Source organism: Phoxinus phoxinus, assembly GCF_949152265.1.
Source record: "Phoxinus phoxinus genome assembly, chromosome: 19".
In the NCBI taxonomy this organism is placed as follows: Eukaryota; Metazoa; Chordata; class Actinopteri; order Cypriniformes; family Leuciscidae; genus Phoxinus; species Phoxinus phoxinus.
The window spans coordinates 11599076-11615317 of NC_136894.1; the positions used below are offsets into that span (position 1 = coordinate 11599076).

At 39.2% G+C, this 16242-nt stretch overlaps 1 protein-coding gene across 2 annotated transcripts; it reads left to right on the forward strand.

Moving 5' to 3' along the window:
• The first annotated feature begins 332 nt into the window (after positions 1-332).
• Positions 333-10808, forward strand: ube2ql1 (ubiquitin conjugating enzyme E2 QL1). 2 transcript variants are annotated; one of them, XM_079591652.1, is made up of 2 exons: positions 333-1379; positions 6827-10808. In XM_079591652.1, exons 1-2 carry the CDS (start codon positions 672-674, stop codon positions 6956-6958), a joined length of 840 nt encoding a protein of 279 aa, XP_079447778.1. In that variant the 5' UTR covers positions 333-671; the 3' UTR covers positions 6959-10808. The 2 variants fall into 2 exon arrangements, with proteins under 2 accessions (XP_079447778.1, XP_079447779.1); XM_079591653.1 differs by lacking the exon at positions 6827-10808 and adding an exon at positions 1573-1770 and having other exon boundaries at positions 369-1467.
• Positions 10809-16242: the final 5434 nt, after the last annotated feature.

The following is a 16242-nucleotide window of genomic DNA, read 5'->3' on the forward strand; positions in this document are numbered from 1 at the left end:
CAAGAAGAGTTGAATTTCATAATTACATGTAAAAAAAACAAAACAAAACAAAAACACAAATAATAATAATAAACAAATGCACAATACGCCGAATATGAATTGTCTTATAACAGAAAAATGTACTAACAATACAAGCGTTAATAATATAGATGTCGAGCAACGCGTTATTTATTTCATCCACCAGCATCCAGACAAGTCCATCGTCCAACGGCAGGATTGGTTAGTATGAGACTGCCGGTCTGTGATTGGACAGTTTAGAAGTCAATCACAGAGCTGTTGCAACTCCAGCAAACAGTGATCAGGTCAAGGGCGGGACTTGTCGGAATACTGGTGTGAAGAAAAAAATAACTCGTGCAGGACCCTTGATTACTCATTCCGTCCAGGTACAGCGGAAGCCAACCGACCTGAGGTGCTCCGCTCCCGCTATTCTAATTCTTGTATGCCTGCGCCAGATTATCGGTTCATTTTCTAGCAACGTTATCGCGCCTCCTGCAGCAGCCGCGGGTGTGCAGTCTCACAGGGAATTATAGGAGTAGGAATGCGTATTAAATGAGAGCTCTTGTGTTTCAGTGCACTCGCGGGGAGAAATGATGCATTGAGGAAGAGCTGCTTTGCGGGTGTCTTTTTTTTCCGAGCTCCATTACACTCACCTCGAACGGCGAACCATCACAATGGCTACTCTTTTGAGAAAAATCGGGCTCATTCGACTGCACGACCGAGACACGGAGGACCCGAAGCATCACCACCAGGGCTCATTGAAAGGGACCAAAGGCAACCAGAAAAACAACAACACGAAGCACTGCAACACCAGCAACGAGACCAACAACATCCTCAGTACGCCCGAAATCAAAGCCAGGCGCTTCGACGTGTCCGGCAAGGACAAGCCAGCCGTCAAACAGGACAAACCGAGCAAGGACACGAAAGAGAAGCAACTGACGGCTGGCAGTAAAGCGACGAGCGGCTCCGTGATGCCCCCGCCGGCGGCGAACCGACAGCACTGCACCCAGGTGCGGACGCGGAGGCTGATGAAGGAGCTGCAGGAGATCCGGCGGCTCGGCGACAACTTCATCACGGTGGAGCTGGCGGACGATAACCTGTTTGACTGGAATGTCAAGCTGCACCAAGTGGACAAGGACTCCGCGCTGTGGCAGGACATGAAGGAGACCAACACCGAGTACATACTGCTGAATGTCACCTTCCCCGACAATTTCCCCTTCTCTCCGCCGTTCATGCGCGTCCTCACGCCGCGGCTGGAGAACGGATACGTGCTGGACGGCGGCGCGATCTGCATGGAGTTATTAACGCCCCGCGGCTGGTCGAGCGCGTACACCGTCGAGGCCGTGATGAGGCAGTTCGCTGCCAGTCTGGTGAAAGGACAGGTGAGGATGGGTTATTGCCATAGCAGCGTTGATTTCTTCTCATCTCATGTTTCTTGACGCCATCCTCCATTTTGGCATCGGCGCACAGGTGAAAAGAGTGAAAATACAAGCAACGTCCATTCGATGCGTTGTTACTGTTACATATGCAACTACAAAGTAAAACAGAATAAAAAATGCCTTCATGTCGTTCCAGATCGGTTATTTCTACACAAATGATACCCCGGTCTCCATTCACTTTCATTGCATCTTTTCCCATACATCAGTCTTATAAATAAAGGTTCTTTATTGGCATCAATTGAATTGGTATATGAAGAATGATTCAATGAAGAAACATATGCAACCTTTCAATTGTACAAAAGGTTCTTTAAATGAATAAAATGTGCTCGCTGTGAAAACCCCCCTTTGGAACCTTTATTTTTATGAGTGAATTGAAGTAAATGGTGGCTGAGGCTGTTTTTATCTTCCACGTCACACGAGTTTGGAACAACATGAAGCAGAATTGTCATTTTTTAATGAATTCAATCTTCAGCAAAGAACCATTGTTATAAAGAACCGTTTTGGACCTCTACATAAGGTGCTTGATTTGTCTGTATGGTTCTGTGGAGATTATTAAAGTTCCTGATGTTCCATTAGAGGTTCTTCTGATCCGCGTATATTCATCCATTAACAGAACAAAGCGAAGACTTCTTGGATTTATTGATGCGCTAGGACATATGTGATTCTCTGAAGTACCATAAAAAGGTTATCACATTGCACTGTAGGAACTTAAAAAACGAGTATCTTATGTCATAAGGCTAAAAACCCAATAGGTACCTTTATTTTTAAGAGTGTAGGGTGAAGTGTGGGTTTTAGGTCCACACATTACATCGGTTGCTCTTCTGTTTAATAGGGTATTTCCTACTACATTTCAAATGTTACACCTCACCTACATCTGCATTTAAAAATAAAATCTTCAGTCAGTGTATACATATATGATCATAAAGAATGCCTTTTTGAGATCTGCAAGTCTCCATTTTGCACAAAAAATGGTTTTGCTGTGGTTGCAAGCCAACAGAATTATAATCTGGTGCTATTTCGGACCATTTTTCTCAAGAGTGTACTGCAGCCTGGATCTTAACTAGTAATGTGATTAGATGGGCTCCATAGATAGATCACATCGGTCATTAGATAGTCCCCTTATAAGGATGATTGCAAAGACCAGCGTGTGTGATGGAAATGGATGAGAATCCATAATGAAGCTAGAGACTGGCCATTAACCCTCTGCTGTAAATCTGAGAGGAAAGACCTGTTCATCTACCCTTGCCTCAACCTGTCAAGAGCTCTAAAATGCCTAATTCATGATGAGTCTGAGGCAGCGGTGACTAGATAACAATTTTCCCCAAATGACCCAAAGCACTCAAGGGTAATTACAGTTTTAGCTGCCACTGACACAACAGACCTCCAATTAACATGCAGCTATTGTATTATAAAAGGAAAGGACAGGCCACATTTTACTTTTTGCAGCTGAGCATTCGTGGTTTATCGCCTTTGGAATGAATAATTTGGAATTCAATTTAATAATTTTCTCCAGCTTTACTAGTTCGTGCATTCATTCATTTTGCCTAATGTGCTTTGACAATCATTTAAATGTTAAGTCCTGTTACCTTAAATGTTACCTGTCCTGGAGCTCAAACAGTAGAGTGTTGGCGCTTGCAACGCCAAGGTCATGTGTTCGATTCCCTGGGAAAGCAAGAATTGATAAGAATGTAAATGTGTACCTTGAAATGCAATGTCGCTTTTGATAAAAGCGTCTGCCAAATATGTAAATGTTACGTTTTCTTGTACGTCTTCTTTGGGTTTCTGCATAATTCTGCATACCAAAGCTCAGAGATTTGCTGTTTTTTTGTTTGTTTGTTTTTTGCTGGCTTTTCTAAATCAGAATCATTTACAGCACAAAACATCAACACATTTTTTTTAAAATAATAGATATCATGGAGCCTACATAAGCCATAAAACTATTGGGTCCCACTTTATATTAGGTGTCCTTACTAACATTTAGATTAATAATTTGATACAATGCACGTGATTTTACACTGTACTTCTTAATGCTTAAGACCATAACATGCATTGACCAATAGTCTAGATTGGAAATGAAAAGATGTGTCATGTGTCTCTAATCAAGACTACATTCTGCCTTACTTATATTCTGAGATCAACAACAATATTCCTGCTTTGTCTTGTTAAATTTACAGACAACTTCCCTTTTGACATGAGACTGTAAGCAGCATCAAACAGGTGTACGCTTCATGTGATGCTATGATGCAAAGAGCAACACTGTTTACCCTTATCTGGCACATGTCGGTTACATAATCCCCACCGTCTGTGTTGTCCCAGAATGCACAGAGGCCGAGCGAGACCATTGACTGATCTCCATTCACAGGATTACCCATCCGGCACTTCACACGGGTACTGCGTTGCACTCTATACACACCAAACCAAAATAGCGTAGGGAGACGTCAGTGATGCCCTTAGCATGCTGCAGGGAAAACGCTGATGCAAATAACCTGGATTAACATCAGCACGACTCCCCACGCATTCTCGCTTCCGTCCCTAGCGCTCTCCACCGTTGCCTCTCAAGCGTGAGAGAAGCGATTTCCAAGAGAAACCGTAAACACAATAAAGCTTAATTAAGGCTCCATTGGCTCCTTTTAATCCAAAAATCACAGGCTTTTCTGAGAGGATAGGGTAGGCTTTTCTCGATTGAGCACAGGCGGTTACTTCTGGGCCATTAGATCTCATCCTGACTGATAGAGCCTGAGGGAAGAGCTGGCTATTTCTGTCTCACTGTCCCTGCTGTCTTACATCAGCACTGGCACTAGACTGACCTCAGTCCTGGGGCATCTGAAAGCACATCCTTTTTGCTCATTTAGTGGATGCTGGGTCTGCGAGTTCTCATACGTAGCCTATAGTGGCATATTTGGATGGTTGTGGTTTGCATGCCAAACCTAATCTTTCGACTGGTCTTAAAGGAGAAATTTACCCCAAAATGTATACATTTGGTCAGTGATTTCTGTGGGAAAAAAAAATATTTTAGAGCAGCTTAGACGTCCAACTTTGTTGGAAAGGACATTCTTATTTTGTGTTTCACATTGTTTGAACAATGTGAGTAAATTATTCCATTTCACTAAATTGAATCCATTAATCCATTAAAGAGACAATTTAAAAAAACAAAACAAATAGGTATTTATCTATTTGGTCTAATTTTATTTTTAAATATGGCATTTGTTCTACCTATTCAGAAGTGTACATGTGTCTCACTATCACACCTTGGCTTGTTTAAAATGTCTACCCCATTATAAAATAATTTGTTTGGTCATGCCAGGTTGTTGACTGGTATTTTAAGGATGTCAGACCAAAAACATTGGCAAAGTAAAGAACAGGATTTAGAGTTTGACTAATAATCTTCCATTTGCTAAGTACCTGGTCTTATTGTGCATGATTCATGTACATTATTCCAAAAAAAAAAAAAAACCCTTTACCTTGCTAACCTTTAATAAACATGTAATAATGCCACTCACTCCCTTAATTAAAAAAGTTAAACCCAACCCCTACATCTCTATCTGTCTGTCTGTCTGTCTGTCTAAGACATTTACATAACACATAAGTAAGGGGGATCCCATTTCTTTGCCTTGCAGCATTAAAAGTCTCTTTTTTTAACTTTGAAATGATCACTTCAGGGTGGAATGTCATACAATGAGAGCTGGATGTTTTACTGTGGGATGCCGCAATCATGGATGCACCATTGCTATTCCCATTATCCTTTACCAGTGATCAAAATGGCTGAACCTGGTGTTAAAACGGTCTTGAAGCTTGTTTAAATAATTCACCCTGAGGTTTTATCACACACAGCCTCTTGATTTACTGTGTCTTCAAAGCTCAGAGCAGTCGGCTTTGAAATTGAAAATTGGAAAACCTCTGAAAATGGAGCACCAGGACCATTTAATCTGTCATTCACACATCTGCTTCTGCATGTCAGTTACACAATATATGAAAAAAACAGGTAAATAAATCTGGTATCAGACTACACTACATACTTTACCTCAACTTTGATTTCATACATCGAGGTTGATTTTGGCAGACTACTAGACTGATCTGATTTAAGCATCTTTGATTCTTTATAGCAAACCCCAGACGGCTTTTTTGGGACTAAAGGATTCACTTATAAGTACAAATCATATGAATGGATATAATTTAAAGGGTTGAATGAGTTTTATTTGCACATCACATGGTAGTGCAATTGCAAATAACTAATTTAGCTCCAAACTTAGCGTTGGTCAAATTACAAGTTGATATGCTGACCTGATCAACATTTGGAAAGGGCCACAGTGTTTACACTCTTCGTGATGTACGAATGTCTTACTTATAGTTGTTTGTATATTAAACTGGCATAAAAAACAATGTAACATGATTCAATTACAATTTACCTTTAAATTGTTAAACATAAATATTTGAAAGGGAAATGTTGTGTCCAGCAGGAAATGTCGCAATCCGTTAGGATCATTGGTCATGTGTAATATTTCTTTTTGACAGACACTCCATGTACTCCCCTGTGTTTAAGTTAAGGGGATGTTGAAGAATGATGCTTTTCTGCTTCCCATCTCTTGAATTATAATGGATATGTTTAAGATTGTCTATAGTGTGTCTAGAGGTGTAATAGCTGAGAGTCATTCAGGTTGAACAAAATCTATCAAATTTCAAAATCTGACTTTAGAGGGCATATCCAGGAATCATAAACTTGTCAAAATATCTGGATCGTTGCCGCCGATTCTGGACAAAAGCGCCTACAGGAAGAGATGTCTGACTGGCATGTTAAACTATAAAATAATAATGAAAGAACTCCAAGACCAAAGCAGAATATCTGATCAAGAATCTCAATATCTTCCTAAGTGCTTCAACATTTTTACATTTTTAAAATAATATCATATAATATTCACTGCAAAATTGATCTCTGAAGTTTAGATACAATTTCTATTGCATGTTAATATGTATAATTTATTTTAATTATATATAAAGTATAGGTATAAAAAATCTAAAGTATAATTTTTTTTAAATAAAATGTATATATATTTGTTATATATTCAGCAGTTTTCTATTTTTAACAATATTAATTTCCAACTCTACAAAAATGTTCCATAAAGATAAAAAATGTATTGCATGCTCATTTTTATAATTATATAGCTTATTTTGTTGTTACATCATTTATAATATATTTAGCAATATCTACGCTGATATGAACGATTAAAATATTATTTTTATCATTTTATAATATTACTATTATTTTGAACACCTCATCCAACAATTCCATTTCCGTTATTCCTTTTGAAGATCATTCAATTCAGTATGTTTCACTTGCTTGTTTTTGACAGATGAAAATCTTGATTTCTCCAAATGTTGTGTTTTCTCTTTAGGGTCGTATCTGCAGGAAAGCAGGCAAGTCTAAGAAGGCCTTTAGTCGCAAGGAAGCTGAGGCGACCTTCAAGAGCCTTGTCAAGACCCACGAGAAGTATGGCTGGGTGTCCCCTCCCGTGTCCGACGGCTGATGTCAGCATCTTCGACGGCGATCCCGACATGGCTTTTTCAGTTGGGTTTTCTTCTTTTTCATCATCAAACTTAACTACGAAAAAAAACAAAAGCTAGCGCATCATATCTTACACATCAGCGTGGCACATTCACCATCACCCCGTCCTTCACTCTTCTTCATCGAGGTGCCATGGACCGAACACTCGCTACGACATCACAATTACTCATGAGTGGGCGTCACTGCAGCATCATACAGCTAAGGACTCTGGATATGATTGAGGCTCCAAGCAAAGTTAAATGTGCACCAATCCCACATCCTCACTTTATATCCTTGTCTATCCGTCTGTTTTGCTTATTTTCTTCACCATCCAATCCCTCTTTCCTTTTATAGCTGACAATGCATTGCACTGAACAGCATCAGACTTGCCCCCATTTACATGCAAATGACTTTGTTAACACTTAATAGATAAGCAGATCATTACACTACATTTGAGGTTCGGTTTTTCTGGTTTCCTCCTCATCGGCTGTGCTGTTTTTCACAGTTGGATGCAACATGATGATTGTAATTTATGTAGAGCTGTGCTCTTTCTTTTCCTCTGTACGCGTGGCAAAATTTAGACATCACTGTGTTGCGTAGCTGGTCATTGATTTCCAATGGAGAAAAAAATACTCTAGGTCTTTGTTCAGACAGGCAGCAAATATCTGATTTTTCAAATTCAATTGTTTTTTTGAAGTCTGAACAGAAAAGACACGAAACCCAGTTTACAAACCCATATGTGTTCAAATTCAATGAGAAAGATGGCATCATGCTAATGCTTACATCAATACAATGGCAACCAACATAATCTGAACAAACACCAGATTTCATCACTTCTAAAGATCGGATTTGAAAAATTGGATAGATACGCAATGTGAACAGAGTCTTCGTTGCTTATGCAGAGGTCAAAGAAAAAAAATGTGAACCACCTCTATTGGTCATTCTATTATTTGTTTTTGGAGAAGACCAAAAGCTCTTAATTCTGATGATTTAGATACCAGATGGCATTAACGAATGTCGACGTCCCAATGGGATCTTAGTATTGGCGACAGAGAGAGGCATGGTGATGTTTTCACATGAGATGTTGAGTTTTCATCGTGGCATCTGTCCCCATGGAGCTCTGAGCGACAGGACAATGCCGATTGAGCGGACCCACCCCTTTGTGAGACAACATAGGGAATTACTGTAACTTGGCACCTTCACATGCCGATGCCACAGCTGATGCCCCAAAAACGATCAAACATTAATTGTGCTGATTCGCTCGTACTATTTTGGCTCATCGATCGATACGCTCGTGGTTGTGGGCCCCGATTCATCCGCCTTGCACTGACTCTGCATCACTGTGCTGTGTGCTTGATCAATACTAGACTAGAACAACAGTAAACAAGACAAAATGGCCGACAGCCCAGGATATAAGGTCTCATGACTATAAACATCGCTCTCGTACTGCGTAAATCAACGCACAATCTCAGTTATGGCCTGGACTGGTAGCTGGTGCCGCTACTGTTGACAAGAGCCAGATGAAGAAGGACAGAGGTGGAGAGAGAGAGAGAGACGCTGAGGGGGCGACTTCTTTGTTCAGAAACCTTGAGGAATGAGGGCGGCTCGTTTAGTTGCCTGATTGATGCTCCGAGAGAGCTGCAGCTCGACGCCTTGATGTTTATTGACTTCTCCTTCAAATGTCAGCGTGAATCCAGAACGGCTCAGACTGCATCTTGTGAGCGATGAGATAGTGTTTATTTTAGACCCCACCCCACCTATGGTTCTCTTCATACGGTGTGTGAAATACAAATGACACAATAGTCGAGAAGGCACAATCTTGGGTGTTGTTCTGATTCTGTCATTTTCTCGCCCTGATGATGTTCTTTCTTCAGTGAAACACTAAAGGAAAAATGCTGAAGTGTGTACTGGCTGCTCTTTTCCATTAAATTGTCGATCTCGAAAATAGTCTTTCGAAGCCATACAATACTTTTATGAGAGAAAAAAGGCCTAGGTAAAGAACTAAGAAAGTCTTGCGATTCACTGTCCGTGTCCATTCAAATATGGCACATTTAAACTCCACGAGTCAAATTTGATGTCAATGTTGTCATTGACATGATAAATCCTGATTTTGAAATTTGAATATGTGGAAATGCCAATGAGATACCGTATAAGAGCTACGGCGAATGGGAAGATTATATTCACTTATATTGGGATTTTGTTGGCCACCCAAAGTTATCATGTCTTCAGAAGACTAGAATATAGCGTTCACAACTGTTGACCAATATTATTATACTTTATGGTGAATTTTTGGGCTTTTTTGGAGCTTGACAGCCCCAATCCGCATCCATCTTTACATGGAGAACTACCATAGAATAGAATGACCATATATAAATAATGACCATTACATTCTTCAAAATGTCTCCTTTTATACTACAGAAGAATGTCTGTCATACTGGTTTGGAATGACATTAGGGTGTGTAAAAGATGACGGAGCTGTCATTTTTTGTGTGAAAAATATTCCCTTAAAATGATGCTTCAAGGTTTGAAAAATCATAGAAGACCACCCTCAAGAAATTGTTGTGAGATGCTGTTTCATATGATATTTTGAAGGTAGTCTTCTCCAGACATGAAACAGTATGTGCCAAATGCTTAATGTACTTTGTCACCATTTCCTTGTGTGTTGTCCCGTGTGTAACTGCTGCGCTCTCAGTAGAAAGACTCTCTGCTATTACTGACGATTTCAAATGTTAGATGAGAAGCTGCTAATTAATTTAAAACAAGGACGAAGACACTGATGTATAAATGATAAAACAGCAAATGCTGATGCCCTGAAGGAGGAAGGAGGCGAAACAACACTGTTGATCCGTTACTGATATATTTATTTCTGTCTAGTAGCTTTTTGTGTTATTGATATTAAGGTTCTCTAATGTCCAGTGCTTCAACCCGGTGGCACTACATTTTGCTGTAAACAATGATCATTTTATCCTGGTCATCGAAATAAAAAAAACACGCTGATCACTGGACAACCTGTAATTCATGTTCGTATCACTGCAGTGATTGTAAAAACATGCGTAAACCCTCGTGGGTGGCTTATTGCAGATTTCTGTCTAGTCGCAGATGGTATCTCTTATCACTACTGAAGTGCATTTGGTCTTCTCCAGACTCTGTTTGGACATTATTGAGAAGTGGTCGTGTGTTTTCCTATTTAGCGAGAGGAGATACTATACCAAGGACTTATTATAACCAGTCAAAAATATCGCGAAATTGGATGTTTTCCGGTTTAAAGCATAATTTTGTGATATAGTTTAGATCAGTAGTTTGCAGAAACTAACTAACAGAGTTAATCGTCCAAACGAGTGAGATGATTCTGTTGTATTATATCTGCATGTGGTCTGTGATTGTTAGCTAGCTAACTTGTTTTCTTTTTCTTTTTTCAAAAAAAAAGCAAGAAAGTAATGAAAAAGAGCAGAAGCCGCTTCTTTGTATTTCTTTTCCCTCCGTTGGTTCAGTTTGTCCTAATTTTCTTTATTAATGTCCTTAAATGTCGAATTGTGTTCTATGAATGTGTTTTAATTTATTTGTAGTTTGCCAAAATGAAGATTTTGAAGCATGTTGCAGGCATTGTCACTGATGATAAAAAGAGAAAGAAAAATAAATGAAAAAAATATAATATATGTGTACCTGAATTGAAAGGAGTCTGGTATATGTAGTGATCTCAGGCTTTCACAGGGTGAAAGGTAAAACTACAAGACAATGTGTTTTCTGCACTGCATAAACATCATGCCAGGATGTGGTCAGAGCAAAACCAAACAGGAATGTGCAATAAAGGCTGTAGGCTGATTCCACCCTGGAACAATTTTGTGTTTGTCTTCCTTGCTCTCTAGGATCTCTGCAGTCACTGAGGTTTGGGACATGCGGTTTTGTTCTGTGCAGTGGGTTCGAGGATATCAAATCACCCATGACGGTGAAGAATAACACCAGCTTCTCACCAGAAACCCTTCAATGCAGTGCACTAGAAGTCCACATTTCATTAACATGAAATTAAATGCTAACATGGATGTCGAGGTCACTTCTGTGATTTGGGAAAAGCCTGTACCCAGGAATGCACTAATATTTTGTTGGTAGCACCAGTTTGCAACAATTATCCGTTAACACTAAGTTGTCAACACTTTGGAAAAAAAATTGGGATATACCAAAAAACTGTTTAAGCAACGATCGCGCGGAAATTTTACGGGCTTTTCCCAAATCACGGAAGTGACCTCGACGTCCATGTTAGCTGTAGCATAAGCCATCAGGCAAGTGTTATTTAAATAGAAACATGGGTGCATGGTTACATGTAGCATGGCCAACACCACTCAACAGTTATGCAGAAAAATGTAAATGTAGTTAGAAAACGGAATTAGCTTAAAGGGATACTTCACCTCTGTAACGATGAATGTGTATTTAAAATGGGTCATTTATGTAGTAGAAATGTGAAATTATTTTTGAATTTGGAGCCTTCTAGACTGAGAAAAGCCAGAAAATGTATTTGTGGCTCATGTGGAAGAAAGACAACAACTCCCAGAATGCACTTGCTTCACTGCCCTACAAGGACACGCCAACCGGTAAGAGAGCGCAGTTAAACAACAAGGCTAGCTAGGCTACTAGTGAGTCTCCGTGACAAGTCTGCCCGGGATTTCGAGACCGCCAAAAATGTCTGGGATTCGGCTTTTGCGTTCTACAGTTGCCATTCATTATGTTTACTGTGGCGAGCAGGACGAGACTGACGGCCGCGGGAGAACGATGCGAGGCCGGTGGCGTGATTACTGATGAGCGGCACCTGTGAGGCGCACCGGTCTCGTATCTCTCACGGAGGAGCGGGAATTTTCTTAGCAATGTTAAAACGCACATTAACCCATGAATTGTTTAGCGTTCATGTAAACACTACATTCAGATTCACCAATCGGAATGAATTCAGTTAGATTGAAACGAAAGTTTTGCATGTAAACAATGAACGGCGACTGCAAAAAGCAAAAGCCGAATCTCAGACATTTTGGACGATCTCGACGGCCGGACAAGTCCGGGAAAAAGAGGATGGTAACCCCTACTCAGCTTTCTCCACAGAACAAGAACCCGTTAGCTTAGCTTCCAAAAAAAGATGGCTGACACTATTTGTACATTCTGTGAGTGAGATCCCACCCTCTATGGGCGGGTTGAAAACATGCGGCTCTAGCGCCTTCTACTGGTCGTAGTTTTTAGCCTCTGGCCAAAAAAATCCTCCGATGACGCAAAATTATGATTTTTGCGTTATCGGAGGATTTTTTACAGACAAAACATACATAAATCTCTTGTCTCTACAGAGGATATGAGGGAGGGAAGCACGGTAATTTGAAAATACTAGGTTTTCTACTGATACAAAGCTTAATGCTAAATCAGGTCATGAGGTCCGAACACATTTCTCACCCAAACAAAACACATGAGCCAGCCTCAGTCACAGTCTGTCTGTGCAGAAAGCACCTCTAATTGATACCAGATCCCAGAGCACAAAGCAGTTTTCTCAGTTCTAACCATACAGAGAGAGAGAGAGAGTTTGGTCTTATGCACAATAAATATATTTGCATGCTTGAATTTAATAAATATGCAGTACAATGCTTTATTTATTTTTCCTTTTGACAGAATATTGCAAATGAAGCTTAATTTAACTAGTCCACAAAACATTTTCATTAGCGATTCAGCAAAGCTATTTTATAACAGCGTTGTGAAACACCGCAAAGTAAAAAAAAATATATATATATTTTCAGCAATACCGACTAAATTACTTTGTACTGTTCTCAGTCGGCTAGTTAGAATGAGAACAAGCAATGTCAGATTCAAAAATTACTTTTTTCAGTCTGTCCTTTGCAATGAATCATACGAACAAAGGAATCAGAATTATTTTATCTGAATCAATTGGACAGCTTCAAGCATAAATGATTTACTTAACTGAAACGGCACAGAAATCAAATATCCAGGTGAAAACTAACTTAAAAATACTTTTTAGAGGAGAAACATATATGTGCTAAATCTAATGAGGTACAAGCTGACACATTGTTAACTTTATCTCCTCAGCAAACAACCACAATAAAGGGATATATAAGGTTTACCACTTTTGGAGATATTTTTGGGATATCTGAAGAAATTATAGCTTGACTTTTAATACAGTATATCACACAATTAGCAAATAATTTAAAGTCACCATGAAATCAAAATGGATTTTATTTTTATATGGAATATTACAGTATATATTATAAATGATGTATCTGTGCACATAATGCCCTCATAATCTTTAATCAAAATATCTTCTCCTCCCACTTGCAGCGACATCTCTTCAAGGACAACCTGTCATTTACATGACATCACAGCAATAGAAATCCACAACGATCCAATCAATTCCCAATGGACAAAATCAAGTCCCACCGTCCATTTTTTCTAGTTCGAGTTGCCATTTCACTCGAATATATGTCACAATAGAACTTATATTTTATGTTTTTTTACATGTAGCATACAGTTCAACTGCTCACTTTATCTGAAGGGTGCTATTTAGCTTAAATTGTTCTCTAAAGAAGTTTGTAGCATATCTAACTACATTCTTTGAATAGCTTGCCCAACATAACAATTCCTTTAAGACCAAGTCTCTATGCGTTCATGATAAACATAGATAAAAAAGCCATTCTGCATACTGCTCTCCCTCAAAGACTAAAACGGTTTACTTTGAATGAGAACAGATAATCGATATGACAGAGAACATTTCATATACAGCATTAAAGCCCCCCTGGTGTACTCCCAGATCGCAATGCAGAGCAGACTAGATAGCGAAATTCAGTTTAAAATGCAGTAAACAAACACTGCTGGACGGCAAACAGCAGATAGGCAGCAGACAATACAGCTCCGGCCTTATTTTCCAGCCCTCTGAAGGTTTCTTCTTCAAAGAGCAGACAAGCCCAGTTGGCTGAGATAAAGGAGTGGGTGTATTTTCCATTTGAATGCTGCTGGGTGGTGCTAATATGGTTTGCAGTGTTGCTGCACATCCCAGAAGACAGTCACAATTCTGATTTCCTTCTGACCTTTGGGCCATGATGACTGTCACGGTCGGCGAGGCGTTATGAGCAATGAGCGTGTTTCAAATCACACTGCTCTTTAATATTCATATTAGGCCTTCAGAAAAGTCTAGAAGCAGACCAGAAGATCTGTGCAACCCCCAACCGAGTAATCATTGCTCATAGTGAAGACATAAGTTACATTATTAATGAAAAAGGCGTCCATACATTTACATCTGAGAGGCGAGCAAAAGCATCCAGAGTGGGATGTGAAGTGAGCCTATGGGACAAATGTTTATTTTGCTCTTTTATTTAAGCTTTGGACTTCAAGTAGGCTAACTTAATAGAAATGTTCTAAATTCATATATATATATAACGTTTTTAATATATATATATATATATATATATATATATATATATCTAGTAAAAACGTTGCTGTGGGACGCAACAGTTTTCGCACTGCAGCAGTCTCTGCAATAATAGTGTCCATGTAAAGTGCCCTGACAAATTAAACTCTATTGACACTAAGGCATGTGATTAATTAGCATAGATAATTATTTAGGCACTCAGTTTAGACAACAGAAAATTTGTGTTCATTAATGCACATAATATAAATTTAAGCAAAGTCAATTCAGAGGGTTTGAAAGCAAAACGGTGCAGCTAATTCTTTTAAGCGCTTGAATTTATTACATTCATTAAAATGTGTTTATTTTTGCTTTGAAGTTGTCTAATTTTCCCTTTTAGCAGTGGAACTGCTGTTCTAGACAAATAAATGTCTGGTTTCTGAAAGGTAATTTCTGTGCGTGGATGTAAAAAGTCAATCTTTTGTATCCTTGCATATATAAGGTTACAGCGTCTATTGACTTTCAAGAATTGAAATTGGATATGACTTTGCACAGGCAAGGTTACCAAGAGATTTTGTCACATTTTGTCTAGTATAAAGTTAACAGTTTGTAACTATACTATACTATACTATACTATACTATACTATACTATACTATACTATACTATACTATAAACTAATAAGAAGAAATGTTGAGAAAAGAAAAAGAAATGAAAAAAAAAGACTGGAGTAATGATTTTGACCATATGAATTATAATACAAAACAGTTCTTTTAAATTGTAATACTATTTTACAATATTACAGTTTTTACCATATTTTTCATCAATTAAATGCAGCCTTAGTGAGCATGAGACTTTAAAATATATATATATATATATATTAAAAGTCCCCAAACTTTCGCACGGTGTATACAATTTACATACAATTTTCTTTGTTTTTGGAATAATGTTCACAGATGAATAATTCATAATAAGACCAGGAACACGCATACGTAAATATGAATGCCTTGTCTAAAATCCTTGTTAGCTAAAGCCATATCTTTTCCTCTTATCTCACCAGACAGCAGCCACGTGAGAAGTGAATGTGCATTTAGTCATTGTCTGAACAAGACCTATATCTCCTACACTATAATATATTGATGTGAACGTGTGAGAATGTCCTAATGTCCTGGTTGTATAAGACTGCAGAGAGGAAGACCGATCGACAGCAGGGCAGAGATGAAGAGTGCTAATGTCACCATGCACTGCAGCATGAGGATAGACTGGCTGTTGATACGCGTGTCTAAACCTGCGCCCTCATCTCAGACTGCGGCTGGCGTATTATGTAAGCGCATCGTCTCTCTCTCTCTCTCTCTCTCTCTCTCTCTCTCTCTCTCTCTCTCTCTCTCTCTCTCTCTCTCTCTCTCTCTCTCTCTCTCTCTCTCTCTCTCTCTCTCTCTCTCTCTCTCTCTCTCTCTCAGCCAACAAGCTAGCAACCTTGTGAATATTTCAAGACTGTTGCGTCAACGCCAGTGTAGCAGATTGTGGTGGACTGTCAATGTTTTATGACACAGTGCATGTGGGAAAATGTATTTTTGTATTGTAACTCTGTACATCTCTCCTTTTTTTCAGCCAGGATGAGGACACTGACAGTAATAAATGAGTCGCTGTCCCGCTGCATCATGCAGGAAGTCTCGCTCAAGGTGATTCCACGATTCTTCAGCTTTCTGCTCTCCAGAAGGATTTCCGTGATTTATGAAATGCTCCGTTTTGGGTAGGAAAAGGACACAGAGGACAGGAAGGAGGGGGATTATAATGACATCATAGGCAGAGCTAGAACACTATGATCTAGCGATGAGTGATAACATTTCTTTTCTTTTTGATCCGATATCAAGTACTTTCAAGACCA

Excerpts from the sequence above, each read along its gene's own strand:
- ube2ql1 (XM_079591652.1), top strand. The coding sequence starts at position 672 with ATGGCTACTCTTTTGAGAAAAATCGGGCTCATTCGACTGCACGACCGA. Across the intron at positions 1,380-6,826 it reads CCAGTCTGGTGAAAGGACAG|GGTCGTATCTGCAGGAAAGC; the intron begins GTGAGGATGGGT and ends TTTTCTCTTTAG.